Raw genomic sequence first — 24,043 nt, 5'->3', positions numbered from 1 at the left:
CAAACGCTGAAGTGTGGAAAAGAAAATTCCTACTAGAACTGCCTGTTAAAAACAAACATTTATGTGTTTTTATTAGAGCAAATTTAGTTCTTAAAATTTGTACTAACTATGTACACATTTTATAAGATACTAAATCCAAGTTTTTGTGAACTTAGGGCAAATATTGAACAAAAATTAAAAATATGCTTGCATTTAACCATTCATGCAGGTATGATAAATTAACCCCTAAGTGATAAGTCCCAGGAAAAGAATGTAATGTAAGAAAGAAATGATTAGAGGAGTCACACACTAAGCTGAAGAAAGGACCCCTTTCAAAGACAATGTAGTACAAAAGAGACTTTCGAATCCAGGAGCTGGGAAGATACTGAACAGTGTTCTGCTTTACACAAACACACAATTGAATCTGTAGTGTTGAAGATCATTTCACAGAACTTTGGTGTGAAGACTCTAAAAATCAGTGGAAACATGAGGCGATTCCCACAGAGTCTGTGGGTTGTTGTGAAAACCGAGTCACACAGAGATGAGTGGGACTGATCTAGTGTTTGCCTGAAGAAAGTCCTAACATTCCCTCTCTGGCTGAGGTGAACAGACCACTGGAGGGCAAGAATAGACACAGGAAGAAGAGGTGGCAGACAAGTGCCTACATCTATGGACAAGATAATGAAGGTTGCTTCACTAACTGGGAGGGAATTGGTAAGAGGTACTCTGACTCCAGATGTTTGAAAACTCAGTAGAATTCACAGTTGGATTGGGTAAGGAATGAAACAGAATGAGAGAGTAGAATAATAATGCCCAGGTTTTGTCTTGAGCAATGGAAAAAATGGACTTGCTATCACCTGAGAAAGAAGGATGTCTCCCATTTTTCCCTGTTCCCTGCTTCATCTGGTCAGATGTTTTCCTATACCTAATACTCTAGGACTTTGAGGTCTTGTATATGTAGAAAAGAAAATCTGAATTGTGGGACTACTGTTCAACATTATATTTTTCCCCACTGACAGTTTGAATAAATTTAATGCTCCCAGCTGAATTCCTTTTACAGCAAAGATTTGACACTATCAAAGATATTTAAAATAATATGCTGAAAACATTGCAATAAATTCCAAAGTTATATTTCTGGTATATATATGCATACACAGGAATATGTAAGAATAAGAAAAACAATTACATAACTTTAAGTAATACATGATTTTGTTATAAAAATTCAGGCTTGCTTCCTAGTCACATTATTATAAATATCACCGTCAGTCTTCATATATGGAGCTCAGGAATCAATGCGTATTGGAAGGAGGTATTTGGTACTTACACAATCTTTCAAGAAGAGAAAAACTATCCAGAGTAATAGTATTTTTAATACTATACTAATGGATCTTTTTAAATGAGCTAGAAGGATGGCAAAATTAGAGAAGGCAGGAATGATAGTTAATTGCTAGCAGTGTGTAATTATGACAACCTTTAAGGCATTATTTCTATCTAGGCTCACCTTATTATGTTCGACATTAAGCAACATTAGCCGAAGATTCTGAGGACTTGTCCCAGTGAAATAAACCTCATACATTTTGTTCAGAGCCACTATGCCATGGAAGAGGGACAATCTTCTTTGGCATGTATAACCAGCACACCAGCCATGGTCCTGTGGGCCTAAAGCAATGCAATATCAAAGTCCATGTTCTTATTTCATGACTGCTTGTTTCCCCCTGCCTCCCAACAAAACATGAAGAATCATTATATTTAAAGAAAATGGCAAGGGTTTAGTTCAGATACAAGCTCAGCATTTAAATCTATTATTCATCTGCTGTCTACCCAGACTTCTAAGCTGATTCTCAAACTTTGGCTTGAAATGGAAGGCAGAGAAGCAATATTCCCCTATTATCCTTACTTTCACACTGATTGGGGTTAAAGAGATAACAATGTGTTAACCAGGATTTGTGTGATAGATTTGTGGCTGTAGTGGGTAGCCCATCCCAGCCTTGGCCTGGAAGTTCCAACCCCCATTGAGGCACCATCCCATTGACACCTATTCAGGATTTCAGTGGGCAACTCCTATGAATTCTGAAAAGGCCGATTCTGTGATTATACACCTATTAGAAGTTATGGCCATCATGGGAATACCTGTACAAATTAAGACAGAAAATGCCCCAGCATATGTCTCCAATAAAATGAGACCGTTCTTTGCTTATTATAATATAAAGCATGTTACAGGTATACCACACAATCCCACAGGCCAAGCAGTCATAGAAAGATCCAATCGAACTTTAAAGGATATGCTAAATAAACAGCAACAGGTAACAATGACTCCTAGAAATAGATTGCATAGTGCTTTATTAACCTTGAATTTTCTCAATGCTGATGAGAAAGGAACAACAGCTGCAGAGAGACATTGGACGACAAACAAAACTCCTGAGCTAAACCAACCGGTTTATTTCAAAGATGTGTTGACCTCAGAATGGAAACCTGGATATGTCCTGCGTTGGGGAAGGGGTTTTGCTTTTGTTTCCACAGGAGAAGAAAAGCTATGGATACCAACAAAATTAATAAAAATTCAATTCAAACAGGAAAAACCCCTTGATGAGGAGAAGTAAAAGATCATCCACCAATGTGACGTCTCTTCAAGTTGTAAGAAAAATTTAACAATCAAAGGTTGGGGTAGGGTTCTGTTTTTGTCTTTCCAGGATAATGGAAATAACCATCTTCCAGAAATCATAAGGCCTTGGATATCTGGATGTTTACAGCAGAAAGAAAGAATCTATTGGTACCAATCTACACAGGGTAAAATATCACTGTCTAACATCTATATCTCTATCAATCTAGAATAGTTGTGGTTCCAATTCAATTATAAACCAAGCTGGCTTTGGAGATGGAATTGGCTCACTCCTTCTCTAAATCCAAGCATATTGATAAAAGAAAAGGTTGAGAGATTCTTCAGTCCTATATCAGAAAAGCCCTCTGATGTGAGACAGAAGGAAACCAATTATAAGGGACTATTGTCTTCAAGATTCTAATTCTCTCCATGCTTACTCTTGATTTCTCGGAATCCTTTCTTACATGCCATGTCATCTTTAAATCCAAACCTTCCATTCTGATAAAAAAAAAATAAGTTTTTCTAATAGCAATCTCTGAAGTCTCCAGAAGGAAGATGGGGCCCCAACAACAACAACTCTACCCAGTCCAGAATGATGCCATGGTAATCATCATCATCGTACTATACTTCTTGCCAGAATTTCAGACAGTCTTACCCATTACTCTGAGAGTTGCTGCAGAATCTACAGTTAGTCTAACTGAGATTTAACTATCTGAGCTTTCTCACAATACCCAACAGAGATACCATCGCCCCCTAACCAGCAGGAAGCAGTTCTAAGAAAACAATGCCCCTTCTCCCTAAGGTTTCATATCTCTCAGGGTTATGGATGATGGTTCTAGGGTTGGGGTGGAAGAAACTGTTAAACTCAGTACTCTCCTTAAGGAAAGAAAATATGTCTCAAAAAAGGGAGGGGGGAGAAGAAATGGAATGGATAGGTATGAGATATTATGGTAGACTATCATATACATTAGTAAACATATTTAGTAAAATAGCAGCCTTAGATAATTTGCACTGTTATGAATTCTTATATGTTGATATAAATATAAACTTTTTATATTCCTATTTAAGATAATTTGTATATTGATACAAATACAGAACTATGTTTGTCATAATGTACACATATTTTTACTCTTATTTGAAATATTTGTATATTATACAAATGTAAATTTATATCTGTCATACTGTATGTATGTTCTACTTCTGTTTAAGATATTATGTATACTGATATATATTTAGGATTATTATCATGTTGCATATTGCACTATACATTCCTACCTCTGTTAAAGATGTTTTGTGTGTTGTCACAATTTAAAGTCATTGTCCTTTTACTGTACATTTGCTTACAGACTGTTTGCCTTATTTATAGGAAGCTTAGTCCTTAGGTTGTTTAGGTAGATAAGACTTACAGAGTTATTGTCACCTATGCTTGTCATCTTTATAATTATGTTAGTTAGGTTATCCAGATTTATAAATACATAGGTCAGATGGACAGGTAATCTTCAAACACTTCATAGACCTAGAGAATCTGGCATTTAAATAACTTAGAATTCTGTTGACGTGAGAGAAAATTGCTCCTGGCAGCACCAATTTGATCCCGAGAGAATGTTGGGCTTCTAAGACATTTCCATTTGGAAGTTTGTCTTCTTGGCACAAAATGGCCTAATGGGCAAAGAACTGCCCTTGCTTTAACTGCTGACAGTACGAATGCTGTCCTTTCTGGACAAGTGGGACACAAGGAAAGCGACCACTGTACTCTGCCAAGACAGGGTAAGATGGTCTTTCAGAATTCCTGCTTCTGAAAATGGTCTGTCAGATACTCTAGGCCTGTAGCCAATTTGAATGCACCAACGATGCTGAGAAACATTAGGTGACTGTCCAGGCTGCCAGCTGTCTCTATCTACTCTTGCAAGACTCCCAAAAGTTGCTTGCATCCTTCTCCCATTTCTCAGGTATTATTATATTCCTTCCCAGGACTTTGATGAGGTTGAAGACTAGCAGTTATAATTACAACTTAATATACATATATATCTTAGATAGAATATATTAAGTATTAGACTCAAGTTCTTTAGGATAGGACACCTTTTGGAATGATCTTTGTAACATGCCACCTACCCACGCTCTAGACTTCCCTGGATTTTAGTATGTGTTTTGTGCTTGATATTGTTTGCATTTATTATAATTCCAACTTATCTAGGTCATTATCCCTCATTACTCCTGGACAATATTTGATAACCATTTCTTTGTATATAGTCTTGTATTAGGTTAGAACCTTCTTATTTAGACAAAAGGGAGAGATGTAGTGGTTAGCCATCCCAGCCTTGGCCTGGAAGTTCCAACCCCCATTGAGGCTTCGGTAATGGTCATGCCCACAAGGCGGGGCTGAGGGAGGAATCTGAAGAGCCAGGATCAGGAGGAGAGGCTTCACCACTGGACTGTGCCATACCTTTCCCAGACCCTGCAACCTATCCCTTCATTTGTAAGTTACCCCACAAAATAAACCTCCCTTTTAACTACGTGGAGTGGCCTTAATAATTTCACCAATATGTGACACTAATGTAATATGGTCAAGACTCATCAGCTTTCAGGGTTGTTTTCTAGGAAATGTGCTATACTCTACCTCTTTCACTAAGATGGGGCCTGCCAGCAAAGAATGGACATTGTATCCTGAACAAGATTCATTCATGTTTTTTGGCTACTGGCTCATTTGTTTATTAGTCAATCCATAAATTCCACAACACATTTGATTTGGAGCTGTGGGGATTCAACCTCAGGGCTCATACATGTTAGTCAGGAATCCTCCCTTTGAACTGTTTCCTTAACCCTTTATATGTTTTGTTTTGAGGCAGAATTTCACTAAATTGTCCAGTTTAGCCTTGAACTCACTCTGTAGTGAGATGTTTATCTGTCTTGCCCTGTCAGAGACAGCTAGCAAGTTTGTTTGGATCAAGTCTTTATTATTTTCTTATAATAATAGTAACATAGTACATTTTTGTTAGTAGCATTGGCACCACTAAAGAATAAACATGATTAATAAACTAAAATCATCTTAGTCCACTCTATCATCAAGTGGATCCTCTAAAAAGCCAAGACACAGCAGAAGATTTTCTCCTAGAGTCTAGACATTTTCAGAATGAGTACAGCATGGCTTTCACAACAAACTTCTCTATTTTATTTCAATAAAAAACAACATGAGACATGACTGATAAAATCTCCTGATGGATTTCTTCATTAAGTACGCTGAATTTTCTGGCTCACGTAGAAACTGCATTAATATTTATAACTGAATTTCAATCAAATTTTAAATCAATATGAACTTCTAAATTTCAAGGAGAATGTAATCTTATCCCTTAGCATACACATATAAAACCTACTTTAAATATATTTTCTTTGTGGGCTTTAAAAAGAAACCTACAAAAATGTCTATATAAAATAAAAATTTTAAAGTAAAAAGACATAAAATTTCATATTAAGATTTGAAAGGAGGCAGGCGGTGGTGGCACATGCCTTTAATCCCAGCACTCTGGAGGCAGAGGCAGGTGGATCTCTGTGAGTTCGAGGCCAGCCTGGTCTCCAAAGTGAGTTCTAGGGAAGGCAGAAAGCTACACAGAGAAACCCTGTCTTGAAAAACAAAAAAAACAAAAAACAAAACAAAAAAAAAAATTGAAAGGAAACTCTAGTGATATTCAGTAATTTTTATTGTATTTTTCCCTAAGCCAACATGATTTTTCTAACACTTCCATGATTTTTTTCCACACTAGTATCACCTTAAGTAGACTTTTTAATTGATCAAAACTGTTAAATTTAAATTCATTTATAAAAGAAATGATGTGTCATTGCATTAAGTGGAAAACTTATCCTTCCTGTCAGAAGATGTAAATATAAAAATAAATATAATGAAATTTCTCCACTACAAAATTAGGATAATTTGACACTTTCTGAGACTTCAGCTGCTCCCTGAGAGAGAGCCCGCCAGCACCAATTGGACTAAGAGGTGAGTCTTTGTTGTTATAGCTGAACTCCCAGTCTCTAGGTGTTGTGCCTAGGGGCACAATCCTGTGCTCCCACACCATCACCCATTGCAGTGCCAGTTTCAGGCCAGCAGCAGGTTGGACTACCACCACCCCCACCCGCACCAGACCCTGTAATCTACAAGCCCTACCCCTCCCAAACTCACCCACCCTCCAAGACTGCAGTTGCTCCCTGAGACAGAGCCCACCAGCACTGATTGCCAACTGGACTAAGAGCTACTCCCTGAGACACACAGTCCATCAGCAACAATTGGACCAAGAGCTCCCCTTGGACCAAGAGTATCAATTGGATCAAGAGAGGCTCCCTCAGAAACAGACATTGCTTGCACCAAGTGGAGGAAGAGATGGGTAGATGCCAGTGCAAAAGTATAGTCAACAACATAAATGCCAATATGGCACCATGAGAACCTAGTGGTTCTATATCAGCAATACTTGAACATCCCAATGCAGAAGAATCAGAAGAAATCAACCTTAAAAATTACTTTAAGAAGATGATAGAGACCTTTAAAGAGGAAATGAAAGATTCCCTTAAAGAAATTGAGGAAAAGAGAAGCAAAAAAAAAAAAAAAAAATTGGAGGAAATCAATAAATCAAAGCCAAGAAAAAGCAATTAAACAGGTAAAAACTGAAATAGAGGCAATAAAGAAGACACAAACTGAGAGAATGCTGTAAATGGAAAATCTGAGTAAATGAACAAGAACTAGAGATGCAAGCATAGCCAACAGAATGCAAGAGATTGAAGACAGAATCTCTGGTGTTGAAGATAAAATACAGGAAATAGATTCATCAGTCAAAGAAAACACCAAAGCCAAAAAAGTCAGAACACAAAATGTCCAGGAAATTTGGGATACCATGGAAAGGCCAAACCTAAGAATAATAGGGATAAAAGAAGGAGAAGAATACCAACTCAAAGGCACAGAAAATATATTCAACAAAATCAGAGAAGAAAACTTTCCCAACTTAAGGAAGTAAATGCCTATGAAGATACAAAAAGCTTACAGAACACCAAATAGACTGGACCCCCCCCCAAAAAAAAAAAGTCCTCTTGCCACATAATAATCAAACCACTAAACATACAGAATAAAGAAACAATATTAAAAACAGCAAAGGAAAAAAGCCAAGTAATATATAAAGGCAGACCTGACTTCTCAATGGAGACCCTGAAAACCAAAAGGTCCTGGACAGATGTTATGCAGACACTAAGCGATCATGGATGCCAAATCAGACTACTATACCCAGCAAAACTCTCAATAAACATAGATGGAGTAAACAAAATATTCCATGATAAAACCATATTTAAACAATATCTATCCACAAATCCAGCCCTACAGAAAGAACTAGAAGGAAAATCCAACTTAATGAACTTTGATACACCCATGAAAACACAGGCAATAGATAATACCACACCAACAAATACCAAAGAAGGGAGACAAACAAAACCACCAACAAAAAATAACAAGAATTAGCAATCACTGGTCATAAATATCCATTAATATCAACGGTCTCAATTTGCCTATAAAAAGATACAGGCTAATAGAATGGATACAAAAACAGGATCCATCCTTCTGATGCATACAAGAAACACACCTCAACTTCAAAGACAGACACTACCTTGGAGTAAAAGGCTGGGAAAAGACTTTCCAGTCAAATGGACTTAAGCAAACTGGTGTAGCTATCCTAATATCTAATAAAATAGACTTCAAACTAAAATCAATCAAAAGAGATCAAGAAGGGCATTACATATTTATCACAGGGAAAATCCACCAAGATGAAGTCTCAATTCTGAGCATTTATACCCCAAATACAAGGGCACCCACATATGTAAAAGAAACATTACTAAAGCTTAAATCATACATCAAACCCCACACTAGTAGTGGGAGACTTCAACACCCCACTCTCACCAATGGACAGGTCTGCCAAATCAAAACTTAACAGAGAAATAAGGGAACTAGCAGATATTAGGACTCAAATGGACTTAATACTCATCTACAGAATATTCTACCCTAACATAAAAGAATACACCTTCTTCTCAACACCCCATAGAACTTTCTCTAAAATTGACCACATGCTCAGTCACAAAGCAAATCTCAACAGATAAAAAAAAATTGGAATAACCTCTTGTATCTTATCAGACCAACATGGCTTAAAGTTAGATTTCAACAACAACAAAAATTACAGAAAATCTACAGTCTCATGGAAACTGAATAATGCCCAACTGAATCACCAACGAGCCAAGGAAATAAAGAAATTAAAGACTTCCTAGAATTTAATGAAAATGAATGTACTACATACCCAACCTTATGGGACACTGTGAAAGCAGTGCTAAGAGGAAAATTCATACCTCTAAATGCCCACATAAAGAAGATGGAGAAATCTTACACTAGCAACTTAACAGCACACCTGAAAGCTCTAGAACAAAAAGAAGCAAAATCACCCAAAGAATTGGCTCTTTGAGAAAATCAACAAGATAGTCAAGCCCTTATCCAAATTAAGCAAAAGGCAGAGAGAGAATGTCCAAATTAACAAAATCAGAAATGAAAAGGGAGACAGAACAACAGACAACAAAATCCAGAGAATTATCAGGTCATACTTCAAAAACTTGTACTCCACAAAAATGGAAAATCTGAAAGAAGTGGACAATTTTCTGAATAGGTACCACATACTAAAGTAAATCAAGACCAGATGAACTATTTAAATAGTTCAATAACCCCTAAGGAAATAGAGACAATCATTAAAAGTCTCCCAACCAAAAAAACAACAACAACAAAAAAACCCAGGACCAGACAGTTTGAACATAGAATTCCACCAGATTTTCAAAGAAGAGCTAATACTAATACTCTTCAAATTGTTCTGCACAATAGAAACAGAAGAGACATTACCAGACTCTTTTTATGAGGCTATAGTTACCCTGATACCCAAACCACACAAAGATGTAGCAAAGAAAGAGAATTACAGACTAATCTTTCTCATGAACATTGATGCAAAACTACTCAATAAAATATCAGCAAATCAAATCTAAAAACACATCAAAAAATTATCCACCATGACCAAGTAGGCTTCATCCCAGGGATGCAAGGATGGTTCAACATACAAAAGTCTCTCAATGTAATACACCATATAAACAAACTAAAAGAAAAAACCACATGATTATCTCATTAGATGCTGAAAAAAACCTTTGACAAAGTCCAACACCCCTTCATGATAAAGGTCCTAGAGAAATCAGGAATACAAGAACCATGCTTAAACATAATAAACACAATTTACAGCAAGCCAACAGCCAACATCAAATTAAATGGAGAGAAACTCAAAGCAATTCCACAAAAATTAAGAACAAGACAAGGCTGTCCACTCTCCCCATATCTATTCAATATAGTACTTGAAGTTCTAGCTAGAGAAATAAGGCAACAAAAGGAGATCAAGGGGATAGAAATTGGAAAGGAAGAAGTCAAACTTTCACCATTTGCAGATGATATGATAGTATACATAAGTGACACAAAAAATTCTACCAGGGAACAACTATAAGCTGATAAACTCCTTCAGTAATGTGGCAGGATACAAGATTAACTAAAAAAAAAAAAAATAGGTAGCCCTCCTATACACAAATGATAAATGGTCTGAGAAAGAAATCACAGAAATATCACTCTTTACAATAGCCACAAATAATATAAAATACCTTGGGATAACACTAAGCAAGTGAAAGACCTGTATGATAAGAACTTTAAATCTCTGAAGAAAGAAATTGAAGAAGATATCAGAAAATGGAAAGATTTCCCATGCTCATGGATAGGTAGGGTTAACATAATAAAAATGGCAATCTTACCAAAAGCAATCTACAGATTCAATGAAATCCCCATCAAAATCCCAACACAATTCTTCAGAGACCTGGAAAGAACAATACTTAACTTTATATGGAAAAACAAAAAACCCAGGATAGCTAAAAGAATCCTGTACAATAAAGCGACCTCTGGAGGCATCACAATCTCTGACCTCAAGCTCTACTATAGAGCTACTGTAATAAAAATCAGCTTGGTATTGGCATAAAAACTGACATGTGGACCAATGGAATCAAATTGAATACCCTGACATTAATCCACACACCTAAGAACACCTGATACTTGATAAAGAAGCCAAAACTGTACAAGGGAATAAGGAAAGCATCTTCAACAAATGTTGGTGGAATAACTGGGTGCCAACATGTAGAAAATTGCAAATAGATCCATATCTGTTGTCATGCACAAAACCCAAGTCTAAGTGGATAAATGTCCTCAACATAAATCCAGTTACTCTGAATCTGATAGAAGAGAAAATAGAAGTAGTCTTGAATGCATTGACACAGGAGACTACTTCCTAACAATAACACCAGTAGCACAAACACCGAGAGCAACAATTAATAAATGGGACCTCCTGAAACTGAGAAGCTTTTTATAGAGCAAAGGACAAGGTCAAAAAGACAACATCACAGCTTACAGAATGAGAAAAGATCTTCACCCACCCCACATCTGACAGAGGGTTGATCTCCAAAATACATAAAGAATTCAAGAAACTAGACATCAAAATACTGAACAATCCAATTAAAAAATGGGTTACAGAGCTCAGCGGAGAATTCTCAACAGAAGAATCTCAAATGGCTGAAAGACATTTAAGGAATTGCTCAACATCCTCAGTCATCAAGGAAATGCAAATCAAAACAATTCTGAGATTCCATCTCATACCTGTCAGAAGGCTAAGATCAAAAACACTGATATCAGCTTATGTTAGAGAGGATGTGGAGCAAGGGGAACACTCTTCCACTGTTGGTGGGAATGAGAACTTGTACAGCCAGTTTGGAAATCAGTATGGCAGTTTCTCAGAAAATTGGCAATCAATCTTCCTCAAGATCCACTATATACCAGTCTTGGGAATATACCCAAGGAATGCTCAATCATACCACAAGGACACATGCTCAACTATGTTCATAGCAGCATTATTCATAAAAGCCAGGACCTGGAACCAACCTAGATGCCCCTCAACCAAGGAATGGATAAAGGAAATGTGGCACATATACACAATGGAGTACTACTCAGCAGTAAAAAACAATGATATCATGAAATTTGCAGGCAAATGGATGAAACTAGAAAATATCATCCTGAGTGAGGTAACCCAGACTCAGAAGAAAAAACTTGGTATGTACTAACTCATAAGTGGATACTAGATGTAAAGCAAAGGGTATCTAGACTACAACTTACAGCTCTAGGGAAGCTTAACTAAGAAGGAGGACCCTAAGAGGGATGCATAGATTGCCCAGTGAAGGAGAAATAGATGAGATCTACATGAGCAAGCTGGGAGGTGAGGGTGGGTAATAGAGGGCAAGGGATGGGGGATGAGATTATAAGGGAACGGGAGATTCCAGCTTGAACATGGACAGAGTGGAAGAGCAAAGAAAGAGATCTCATGATAAATGAAGACGTCATGGGAATAGGGAGAAACAGGGTGCTAGGGAAGTTCCCAGGAATCCACAAGGATGACTCCATCTTAGACTACTGGCAATTGTTGAGGGTGCCTGAACTGGCTTACTCTAGTAATCAGACTAGCGAATACTCTAACTCTCATCATAGAGCCTCATCCACTAACTGATGGAAGCAGATGCAGAGATCCATGCTGGGCGCAAGGCCAGTCTCCAGGAGTCCAATTGATGAGAGAGAGGAGGGATTCTATGAGCAAGGGGCATCAAAATCATGATGGGAAAGCATACAGAGACACATGAACCACTGGACCAATAGCTGTACAGCCCCCATGGGACTGGTTAGGCCCTCCTGATAGGTCAAACAGTTATTTAGCTTGAACTGTTTAGGGGTCTCCAGGCAGTGTGATGAGGATCTGTCCCTGATGCATGAGCAGGCTTTTTTTGGAACCCAGTGCCTAGGGCGAAGGCTGGGGGTTGGGAGGAGGGAGGAGAGGGGGATCTATGGTTGGTATGTAAAATGAATAGAACATTTCTTATTAATAAAATAAAAAGAAACCAAAATTATGGCAATTTGACAACTTCTTTTCCACTCCACCATTATTCACTGACTTCTCTGATTATTCCCATATCCTCTGCTTTGCGAACTCAAAAGGCAGTCTTTTACATTGATTGCTTGCTACAGGAGCTAAGTGAGGAAAGCCAGAAATCAAGGAACTTCCAGCTTTCTCTCATTTATTGTCTTCTCTTTCTTTCACAGGATTTTCAAAGCAGATTATGTGAAATAACGGCCATTTAGTTGACTCCTAAACGTTTTTTGACACCACGTCTGCACAGCTAGAGCAGGGAAATTTGTGTGATCCTTGCTCAGTGCCTCTTCAGTGCTAAGCTTGCTGAGAGACTAGCATTTGAGCCCAGTGCTGTTTGGGGATATACGTGAATCCCTGTCCCGTGCTTTTGGTAACTTTTACAAGTTCATCGTATTAATTGAAAACCTCTTGGTCTCCAAAGTAGATCTGAGTCTCTATAGAAACCATTTCTTCCTATTTGTATCCAGCTATCTAGGACCAGAATAGGATGAGCATAGACTCAGAACCTTCAGGAATTATTCTCAAAAGCCAAAGGGATAAGCTATGTGTTTATATAAACAACTTCTGTTAGCCACAAAACACATTCAAAAATTCGTAGAATGAAGATGAGAGGCCCACAATACCCTTCTTAAATATTCTGAATAACACATTATCAAGCTTGCTTTTAATTTTTATAAGGTGAAGTGTATTTTTGAAGATGTTCAGGCCAATCTTTTTCCTCAAAAAAAAAAAATATATATATATATATATCTCCTTATCAATAAAGGTGTGAGAGTCTTGACAGGAATAACTTTTCTCCTCCTTTTCCTTCGCGTTGGCTCTTTTCCTCTTCATCTCCCCTTCTTCCTCTTCCTTCAAGTATTCAATATGAAATACATGTCCTGGCTTTCCTGGAGGGAGAACTGCTAAGTTATATCTCACTCTTGCACATAGGTATTTCTTAAATATGGCAGGCAAAGAAGCCTTTATGTTTGTTAATTTTATATGTAAGCAATTATTCAGGTAGGTTTATGCATTAATTAAATGCTTTTACTAACTCAGGTTCACTTACACTGAGCACTTACCATTAATGAGGTCAACATAACCATTGCTCATGATGGCCACTGGGGAAAGTCTTCGTGTTTCCGTGTCAGAATCTAGGCTTTCTATAACCATCATTGCATATTCCATTCCAGAACACTGATAGCTCTGCCATGCTGGGATGTATTTACAGGTTGTGTCTCTAATAATCCCTAGAAACATGTGTATTAATATTTTAGAAATGATAGGAAATCTCTGCAAAATTTCTTTCTGTTGTCTTTATCTTGTATATAGGATCAATAAGCAGAGCCAACAAGCTATTGGTTCATCATCCAATTCTTGAAAAAAATGAATTTTGCTCCATTAACTTGAGGTTTAATAAAAGAATTATTATTAGATTAATAGAACAACAAACCTTTATAAGGTGCTTTCTCAATGACAGGAATTCTACTTCCATTCAAGAATGTGAGCATTGCCTTAGGGATTCGATAATCTCCAATTCCTAGTCGACTGTTTCCATCCCACTCATACTCTGCTTGAGGAATCACTGACCCAGAATTCCCCAGAAAGGAACCATCCATGTCTCTAAGGAAGGATTTTCTTTTGGCATCACAAACCATGTCCACACAATCAGATGGGTTCACTTTACTGGGGAGAAAAGGCAAGATGAATGAGTGAGGTACTGATTGAGTCATATTTCTAGTGGAACAAAGTAGCCTTTGCAATTAGCATTGCAACAAAGTGTGATTTCTTTCATGGTGTTTATTTAGTCCATTATGATGCATTTATTAGCCTTTCAAAATGACAAGTTGCACACGTTGGAGATATACTTAGAATTATATGTTTGTATTCTATATTTTGTATAATCATAGATTTGAGTTTTGTGTTGTTCACAATACACTAACATTTCTCTATATAGCAGATAGACATTTATTCTGTCGTAACAGGATGCAAATCTATATGTTGGCCAGGTAGTCTTGTTAATTTTCTCACCCTTCTTATCACTACAAATAATAAATACTTATTACAAAATAATATAAATATTTAGTAATAGTTGTCTTTTTCACTTTCCTACCTGGTATCTTAGGCTCAAAGCTGCTATATAATCTTAACGACTCTTGTCTATGCATATGCAGATAAACTTGGATTGTGATCCTCCTGTTACATCCTGGTAACCATTTTTTTTTTTCCTCAAGACAGAGTTTCTATGCGTAGTTTTGGTGCCTGTCATGAATCTGCTCTGTAGACCAGGCTGGCCTCGAATCCACAGAGATCTGCCTGGCTCTGCCTCCCTAGTGCTGGGATTAAAGGTGTGCGCCACCACCGCCTGGCTCTTTCGGTAACTATATTTTAAATGTCTCCACGGTTCAACCTAAAATGGTATATTGGCTTCCTCTTCTGTTACTTGCAGTGTTAATTGATTGTCCTCAGATATAATAATGAAAGGCTGCTGAATATGCAATATATCACCCATTCAAATCATATAACATGTACTTGGAATTGCTATGATGTATACAGTGACGCATGCCTCCTCAGATTATTTTGTCATAAGAGAAATACTATCAGTTATTTCTTGCTATATTACACATGCTTGGGAGAATTTCAATAAGCATTTTAGTAGTTCACGTGTTTTTGATATTCAATGTAGGGTGCTTTTGTAAGCAGATCTCTGAGTAAAGTGCTCAGGGGCCCTCAAACTGGGTGGCTGCGTGTGCTGTCTTCATTCAAGTTCCCAAGAGCCTCAAAGGTAGAGCTTTGTGAGTTGTTGATGGGTACCTTTCAAAAACCCAGGGAGAGAAGCAACACAGCATGCCTGACTGTGATCTTCAGACAAGCGTCATTCTGATTCTATGAAAAGTTTTGGAACGTGAACTGCACTGAGTGAGGGTGGGGCATCCTTATTCTCTAGAATCAATCATTTCCCTGGGTTGCAAGGGTGATAATAACTATTTGTAATGCAGGGATTTCTATAATAGCAAATGTCAAAAGGCACTGTTGCTGTTATTGACCAACATTTAGAGCTTTGGAAGGCTGAGTGCACTGCTTGGCAAGGAAGAGCTGGAAGACTACCAACAATATCCACTGCAAACAAAACTAAAAGAAATACAGTCTTCATGGTCTAGACATTAAAATTATACCTGAAATCTGAAGAATCCAATGACCACTAAATAGCAGATATAAATTGTTTAGTGGAAGTAGCTCTGCTAAGTAAAACTACCACAGTTCAAAAATGATTAAACAAGTAAATGTTGGGCTGTTATCAAAAATCAAATCATATGAAGTCGAGCTACTTGTGGAATACTGTGTTTTTCTGGGGGAAATACCCATTAAGTTATAGAGCATTGTTCCTTTTATTATCTGTAAACTGGCCAAATAGTTTTGACAGAAAATTTCTTTTCTCTAATATCGTCTTACACCTAAATTCCTGTTTCAGAAGTCCTATGAAAATGTCATAAGTTGACTAGATTCTTCTATGACCTCAAATCTATGGAATCATTTTTTTTTGGAGTGTCTTGACATTAACTGATCAGAAACAGTCTCAGGTCTAAGTTTCTATGCAATTATAATCACTGTGATTAGAATAGCTGATGTGTTGTTCCTGAGCACACTGGAGTGCCTGTGATAAGATATTTGGAAAACAACAGGTTACAAAACATAATAAAATGAAGTGATATAGAGATATTTTATCCCTTAATGATGACTGATGGAAAAACATTAATGTGGAAAGCAGAGGAAGCCTGCATCTCCATGCTTTTAATGATGATGTTAATAATGGTGCATGGAAAATAGAGTGAGAATACATAGTGAAACAACTGAGAATGCTTACCTTTCTATTATTAAAGTCTGAATATCTGTGAATACTACTGGTTTCTAGATAGTAGTAATCTAGAAACTACTAGTTTTAATATAGTAACCCTTTCAGATATTTAATAGGGATAGAGAACAGAAAGTTAATAAAGAATATGATGAGTTTTCATAATGATACCTTATGTCAGGTCTATGTATAAATACTTTAGATTGTTCAATAGTATCAACCAGTTGTACATTCTTCACATGAATTGGATGCTGTAAATCTTCATTTAGAGGATTAGTAATGAATATCACATTAGTTTCTCCTGAACAAACATCCTTAAATCCAACAAATGTTGAACCTAAAACATAAATAATATAAAAGTGATTATACATCTCTGGAGAAATATTTAAGACCAGAATAATTTCACCCAACATATTCTTTCTCGCTGCCTAGAACATGGAATTCTGGGTTGATATGGCAAAAACACCTCCCACTACCTGGACGACAGTGGGAGTAATGAAGGCCAAGGTTTGAGGGAAAGAAAGCTTAGGGGAGCAGGAGATTCCAGCTGGATCAAGAACAGAAAGGGAGAACTAGGAATAACAGACCATGATAAATGAAGACCACATGAGAACAGGAATAGGCAGAGTGCTGGAGAGGTCCCCAGAAATCCACAATGATACATCCTCTGTAGACTGCTGGCAATGGTTGAGAGAAAGCTTGATCTGACCTAGTCTGGTGATCACATGGCCAAACACCCTAATGGTCATGCTGGAACTCTCATCCAATAACTGATGGAAGTAGATGCAGAGATCCTCTGCCTGGCCCCAGGTGGAGCTCCAGGAGTCCAATTGTTGAGAAAGAGGAGGGACTGTAAGAGTGTGAATTGTTGAGACCAAGATTGGAAAAAGCACAGGGACAAATAGTCAAACGAATGGAAGTACATGAATTATGAACCAAAGGCTGTGGAGCCCCCAGCTGGATCAGGTCCTCTGGATAAGTGAGACAATTGAATAACTTGAAGTGCTTGGGAGGCATCCAGGCAGTGGGACCCGGACCTGTCCTTAGTGCATGAGCTGGCTGTTTGGAACCTTGGGCTTACACAGGGACACATGCTTAGCCTGGAAGGAGGGGACTGGACCTGCCTGTACTGAATCTACCAGGTTTAAATGAATCCCCAGGAGAGTCTTGGCCCTGGAGGAGATGGGAATGGAGGGGAGGGGATGTGGGAAAGGTGGGAGTGGGAGTGGGAGGGGGGAGGACAGGGGAACCCATGGCTGATGTGTAAACTTAAAACACAAATATAATAATAATAATAATAATAATAATAATAACAACACTTCCCACTATTAATGATAAATGACTACAGCTCAATATCTGAATGACTGGGTAATTCTCTCCCACATTTTCCCTAGATTTGGTTATGACATTTGGTTTAAAAAATAGGACAATATTAACTGTGGCATAAGAAGACATTTGGATGATGCTTTCATATTAGGCATAATTGTCTTGATGCTTTTTGGAAATCTGTAACTTTCAATGTTTAAGTAAGCTTGGGACACACGTGGCTCTATCATCATTCCAATTACCATAACTAGTGGCCAGCAATAGTCAACAGGCATCAAATTTTATAGAAAGAAGTAAGGCTATTAATATTTAATCAGCCAGCCTAAATTCAAACTATAAACTAAAGGAGACTCAATGCAAATGCCCAGGGGACAATACCTAAAGAATTACTTGGCTAACCAATCCAAATAGGAAATCCACTGATTGTGTGCTAAAAATTGTTTAAAACTCTTCAAATTTTCAGGGTGATTTGTTAGGCAGCAAGAATTATTTGATCCATTGTTTTTATTTTGGCCTCTCCGTTTATATTATGTACCTCAAGCTGGATTGAATAAAAGACATAATTTTTAAAATCATACTTAAAATTCAATAACTTAAAGGTCATTTAAAAATTCTTAAGTAAGTTTTTCTATTACACTTATTAAATATATTTTATCTTAAGAAATTCTGTGCATGAACAATAACATAAATATGTAGAAATGACATACGATTGCTACTGTTTGTACCTTGCCTAGATCTTTATTAAGCCAGTGAGCTCAACTTTAGCTCTTCCTTTAATTTTTACCTGCAAAGCAGTTAACAGCTGTATAATTTCCATAGAATTTCTCTTGGCCACTTATGGCATCCTTGCCTTAATAATCGACACTCCTCATCAACTGCTGATGCAGGCATAGCCAGGCCCAACCAAAAGAAGTTAAGAAAAACTGCCAGGAAAGATACGGGGTAAAATTTGGCTGCCACTGCTCTCTGAATGATCAGGTGGAAACTGGACCTCAGTGAAGCCATAACTTTTTTTTTTGATGCTATTTCTCCTGAAAGCATACTTTGAATAAATCACTTTGCAAAAATGTCTACTTCTTAGTCTACCTCTAGGGAGTCTGATCTAAACAGTTGATAGAAGTGGCCCTGAGATACAATGTGATAAAATAATGAAATCAGATGACTCTTGTGGTTGGTGGAGTTTTGGTTGTCTCTAGCATGTTATTATAGTGAAATAGGAGAGAAGTACACACACAGAGACTCAATTCAGCACTAGGTGACTTAACTGATTGGTTAGAAGCAGCCAAAAGTGCCTATTGCAAATTATGCAAATTAATATTAAATCACTATGCCAGTATTTTTCTGTTTTCTAAAGGAAATGTTAAATATTATTCTTCAGTATATAAAAGTTAGGGGTCTAGGGAGATGGCTCAGTGGGTAAGAGTGGTTGGTCTGCAAGTATGAAAACCTCAGTTTGAATCCTTAGAACCCATGTAAAAGGCCAAGCATGACTGTACATGTCTTGAGGGGTCAGAGACAAGCACGTCTTGTGAGCCTTCTGGATAGCCAGCTCAGACAGTGAGCTTTCACATCTCAAGACAGTGATTGATAGAGGATGAGAAACATCCTGGTCTGGCCTTCTTCATATGTGTCCTTTCTCATACCCACACAGTAATGCACATTCATCTTACACACAAACAACACACACATATACATGTATGCATTTCGCTAGAGAACCATTCTTGAAATGGATTTTAAAATATGATTTCTTTTATTATTGTTAAAATATATTCAGCAGGGGTTGGAGAGATGGATCAGATGCTAAAAGTACTGACTGCTCTTCCAGAGCCCCTGAGTTCAATTCTCAGCATCCACAAGGCAGCTCACATCTGTCTGTAACTCCAGTTCCAGGGGATCTGACACCTTCTTCACAAAGACACACATGCAAGCAAAACACCAATGCACATAAAATAAAAATAAATAAATTATTAAAACATATTCACCAGATTATTATGAAAATCAGCTTAAATACATCCTACTGACAATGCAGCATTATTAACTAATAGGTGCTTTACATATTCCTATAAAAATTTAGTAGATTTGTGAAAGACTATAGCTAAACTTGCCTGAGACATCCAGGAGGCCACTGATTGCATTGTAACTCATGATTCCTGCATGGGGTTTCCGAGGTGCCATGTTATGAGCTGAAGCAAACGTTGGCCAACAAATCCCACTTCTCCCACCTTTCAGTAAAAAGAAACAAGTTAATCGAAGTTGCATATGCATATACATTAAAACCAACAGTAGGATTCCAAAGTTTTACCTGAGGGAGGTCTAGAACTTCGGTGTGCAGAGGTAAGTTCCATATCAGGATTGTCATCAGTTAGGACATCAGAGCAGTTAAATTCAGGGCTACTTCCAACAATTAATGAGTTCTGTCAAAAACAGTCAAATAAGACAGTATCAACACTCACTTTTCCTAAAAGAAAACATAATCATACTGAAATGTATGGCAACAAAATACCAGCTAAAAATTTCAGAAGTAGATTGCTTATTAAACAAAGATCTCAGGGAACAAAAGTTGAGACTGATGATAGCAAGAGGAATGAGAAATAATTATGTTTGCTTTCATGCAAATATTTATAAGCACGATTATATATTATGCATGCAAATAATTATATTAAATGGAATGTTCTGTTTCTATGATGATAGAAATATGGACCTTTCCAGAAATAGAAGAAATATAAAGTGGAGGGAGCGCCATTGGCATCTCTGCTGTTTCAGGAAAATCTTGATGGAGAGGATGAAACTGCAGTGAACTATCACAGATGATGTCCATAAGGAGAGGTGAGAGCAGAAGGCAGAGGGGTCAGGAGAAAGTGTGTCTGTGTGATCTCAAAGGCTTGGACTGGTCAGAGAGGCACCCCGGACATTATTCTCATGAGACCTTCAAGAATTTCGGTTTCCTCCATGTCACTCGTTATCCTTATCCATAGCTTACCTTAATTGTTACTGTTTTCCTGGAAATCTTGTGAGACACAGAAGGTGGCAAGTAGATCATTGAAAAAATGGCCATCCCGTTGTTCACCAGGGTCACATTGTAGATGCTCACACTCTCTGTGGTCTGTAAAACAAGCTGAGGTTTATACAGTGCTAAGAGTGAGCCTGAGAGAAAATGAGCCATCACCACCTTCAATAATATTCACCTGAAAATAAATTCCATAATCCCAGCATGTCCAAATGGTAAATCCTTGTATAAGAGAACATCCAGGAAGGCCATCCTGGTTCATGTAGATGCCGTACAAACCCCCATGGGCTTCATTGTCAAACCAGTTTTCTATGTAATTAGCCTGACCTTGAAAAAAAAAACATGGAATCAGAAATTTAAAGTTACAAGGAATGTTTTATAGTTTTAATCATCACTACTGGTTAAAGATTTTATTTATATATATCACATATATTCTCAATGTAAGTTTTAACGTGATGATATCTTAATGAATCTGCTTTTTTTTTTTTTTTTTTGGCTTGGCATTACCTTCATCTAATTTGCCTTTTATTACTCAGAATAATTGTGGAGTCACCAGCAAATTGTATAGACACTTACACTATTAACTCCCCTAATTACTGTATCCATTTAAAACAAGCATGGATTTTATTTGAAAGAGCATGAAGTTTAGAATAAAACAAGTATAAGCTTGAAATGCAATGATTTGCATGTGTAAAATTCATCTCCATCCCATCTCTTTGTGTGTGTGTGTGTGTGTGTGTGTGTGTGTGTGTTTTCTAGCCATGTCATTTTAAAGAGTCGCTTTCTTAAAAGGCTGTTACTGAACCCCTAATTCAAAATAACACTCCAGTCTACTTACATTGCAGTTCAAATGTTACCCACTTGGTAGACATCTGATGAATCTTTCCTCTCTTCTAGAAAGTTAGCTTCAAGGGGGGAAGCCACCACATCTGCCTCATCCATCATCAGATTCAGAAAGTGTTCCTTAAACGCATTTTGGAGTGATGTATACATGATCTCGGGAAAGCTGTTTAATCTCTTTGCACCTCAATTTCCATGTATGTAAACAGTTTTAATCTCTAGTTTAGGATTATCTTAAAATCAACTTAAATAATCCAAACAAGTACAAATTCTCTCTACGAAGAACATTATACTCATTATTGATATACTACATAATTGAAGGAGATTTTAATGGAAGTCTTAAGTCCAAATTGGATCAATGACCTAAATACATTGGAAAAACTATATTCAACAAGCAGTGTCCTTCCTAATTTGCACTTAGGATGATCTCACTAAGGTCCTCTGATATCTGATTTCTCCCTGCTTCCAGTCATTCTCCTCTTTCTTAATCCTTTGAGATGTACCTTTTATTTCTGGTCTTTCTAGGCTTGGCTTGAGTTTGTTTCTCCAAAAGAGTCTATTCACATTCCCTGTTCCTACATAATGAAGCCCCTTGAAAGAGATAGCCCTTTCTTTGGACCCACATGGGCCACCATCTCCCTCCCTGTACAGGAACTTAAGTCCCTTTCCACTTTTGTGTTTTATATTTCCATTGCTATAAATACAGAGCCTTTTTAAGTTTTAATATCTTTGTTCCATTCATTTGAAAAATTTGTTTTACTTTATGTATATGGGTGTCTAGGCTGAATGTATGCCTGTAATAACTTGTGTGCCTGGTGTGAACAGAGGCTGGAAGAAGATATTAGATTGCCTGGAACTAGAGTTACAAATAGATTTGAGCAAACTGGACGGTGGTGGTGCACGCCTTTAATCCCAGCACTGGGGAGGCAGAGGCAGGCTGATCTCTGTGAGTTCGAGGCCAGCCTGGGCTATAGAGTGAGTTCCAGGACAGGCTCCAAAGCTACACAGAGAAACCCTGTCTCGAAAAACCAACCAACCAACGAAACAAACAAACAAAAAACCCCAACAAAACAAAACAAAACAAAAACCCCAAACAGTTGTGAGCAGCCAGCGTTGGTGTTGGAAATATTGAAGCTGAGCCCTCTGGAAAAGCAAGCAGGCAGTGCTTTTTACAGCTGAGCCATCTCTCTAGCCTGTATGTAGGCTTTCTCATAAACATTCTCATCTAGTGATATCAACAGTCAGTGAAAAAAAAAGTATTTATGTATCATTATACCTTACTAGTAAATATTTATATCCCAGGATTATATTTTGATTTTACAAACAGCCACAGGAACAACTTTATAGAAGTCTTAAAAAATTATAGTTTTAAGTTTTTGGCATGTCAAAGAAAAGCTACTCGGAGCCGTGGGAGACTTTAAAATATCTGATAAGACCATGTATCAGGGAATCAGATAAATGAAATGACAAAGTTGCTTTATTTCTTCAAAATGCATTTTGGGCAAGAATAAAATTGGCTTTGATCAAATTGGTTTTTTTAATTAACACAAAATATTGATTTATATAATCTTAAAAATAACTAATTAACTAGAGTATTAGCAGAGCAGCTGAACTTTATAGTAAATATACAGTTTTTTTCCTTGAAGCTGTTATAAATAACACTCCATGAAACAGAAGCAACATGTGAAATTTCAGATAAAGATCCATTTTCTTTAACATTCCTTCAGTTTCTAAGGATGAAGTAGAAACTTTATGATTTATCCCTTTCCCCTGCCTTATGTGTGTGTGCGTGCGTGCATGTGTGTGTATGTGTGTGTGTGTGTGTGTGTGTACATTCTCATTTGTATGTGTGTATGTGTCTGGAGGTCAGAGGGTGACACTGGATATCTTCCTTGATCATTTGCCCTATTATATTTAAGTGGATTTAATCTCTCACTTGAACACAGAAAGAACTTGCTGATTTTGACAGACTAGCTAAATACTTTGTGTGGTGATATTTGTGTTTGTGCTCTAACAAATAAAGCTTGTCTGGAGATCAGAGAGACAAAGGAACAAACCACAGCCACCTCTTACCCACCAACTCCTCAGCCTGAAAAGGGGTGAGCTCCTGTCTCCTCCCGCCTTATATTCCTCTCTCAGACCAGCCATATCACTTCCTGTCTCCACCTCCCTAGTGCTGGAATTAAAGCATGAGATCCCAAGTGCTGGGAATAAAGCAGTGAGCCTCTGCCATCTGGCTCTGTTTCTGCTTTAGACTGGATCTATTTCATGCATTCCAGAGTGGCCTTGAACCCCTGATCTTCCTGCTTCCTCCTCCCAAGTGCTGGAATTAATGGTATGTGCCAACACTGTTTGGCCTCTATGGTTAACTAGTGGCTAGCTCTGCCCTCTGACCTTCA

At 37.5% G+C, this 24,043-nt stretch overlaps 1 protein-coding gene across 1 annotated transcript in view; it reads right to left on the bottom strand.

Moving 5' to 3' along the window:
- The window catches only part of Pkhd1l1 (PKHD1 like 1), a 158,587-nt gene that overhangs the window by 12,971 nt on the left and 121,573 nt on the right, over positions 1-24,043 (bottom strand). Inside the window, exons 64-72 of the mRNA XM_036207672.1 lie at positions 20,983-21,131; positions 20,778-20,900; positions 20,100-20,211; positions 19,903-20,019; positions 16,643-16,808; positions 14,072-14,304; positions 13,701-13,868; positions 1,481-1,638; positions 1-42 (exon numbers count right to left, since the gene is read on the bottom strand). The exon at positions 1-42 is cut by the window's left edge and continues 94 nt beyond it. Of these exons, the coding sequence (XP_036063565.1) occupies positions 1-42; positions 1,481-1,638; positions 13,701-13,868; positions 14,072-14,304; positions 16,643-16,808; positions 19,903-20,019; positions 20,100-20,211; positions 20,778-20,900; positions 20,983-21,131 (1,268 nt within the window). The remainder of the gene's footprint in view (positions 43-1,480; positions 1,639-13,700; positions 13,869-14,071; positions 14,305-16,642; positions 16,809-19,902; positions 20,020-20,099; positions 20,212-20,777; positions 20,901-20,982; positions 21,132-24,043) is intronic.

Source organism: Onychomys torridus, chromosome 16 (genome assembly GCF_903995425.1).
Source record: "Onychomys torridus chromosome 16, mOncTor1.1, whole genome shotgun sequence".
Lineage (NCBI taxonomy): Eukaryota > Metazoa > Chordata > Mammalia > Rodentia > Cricetidae > Onychomys > Onychomys torridus.
Note: the sequence above shows the minus strand (reverse complement) of the source record. Positions and strands in the feature narration are given on the sequence as shown.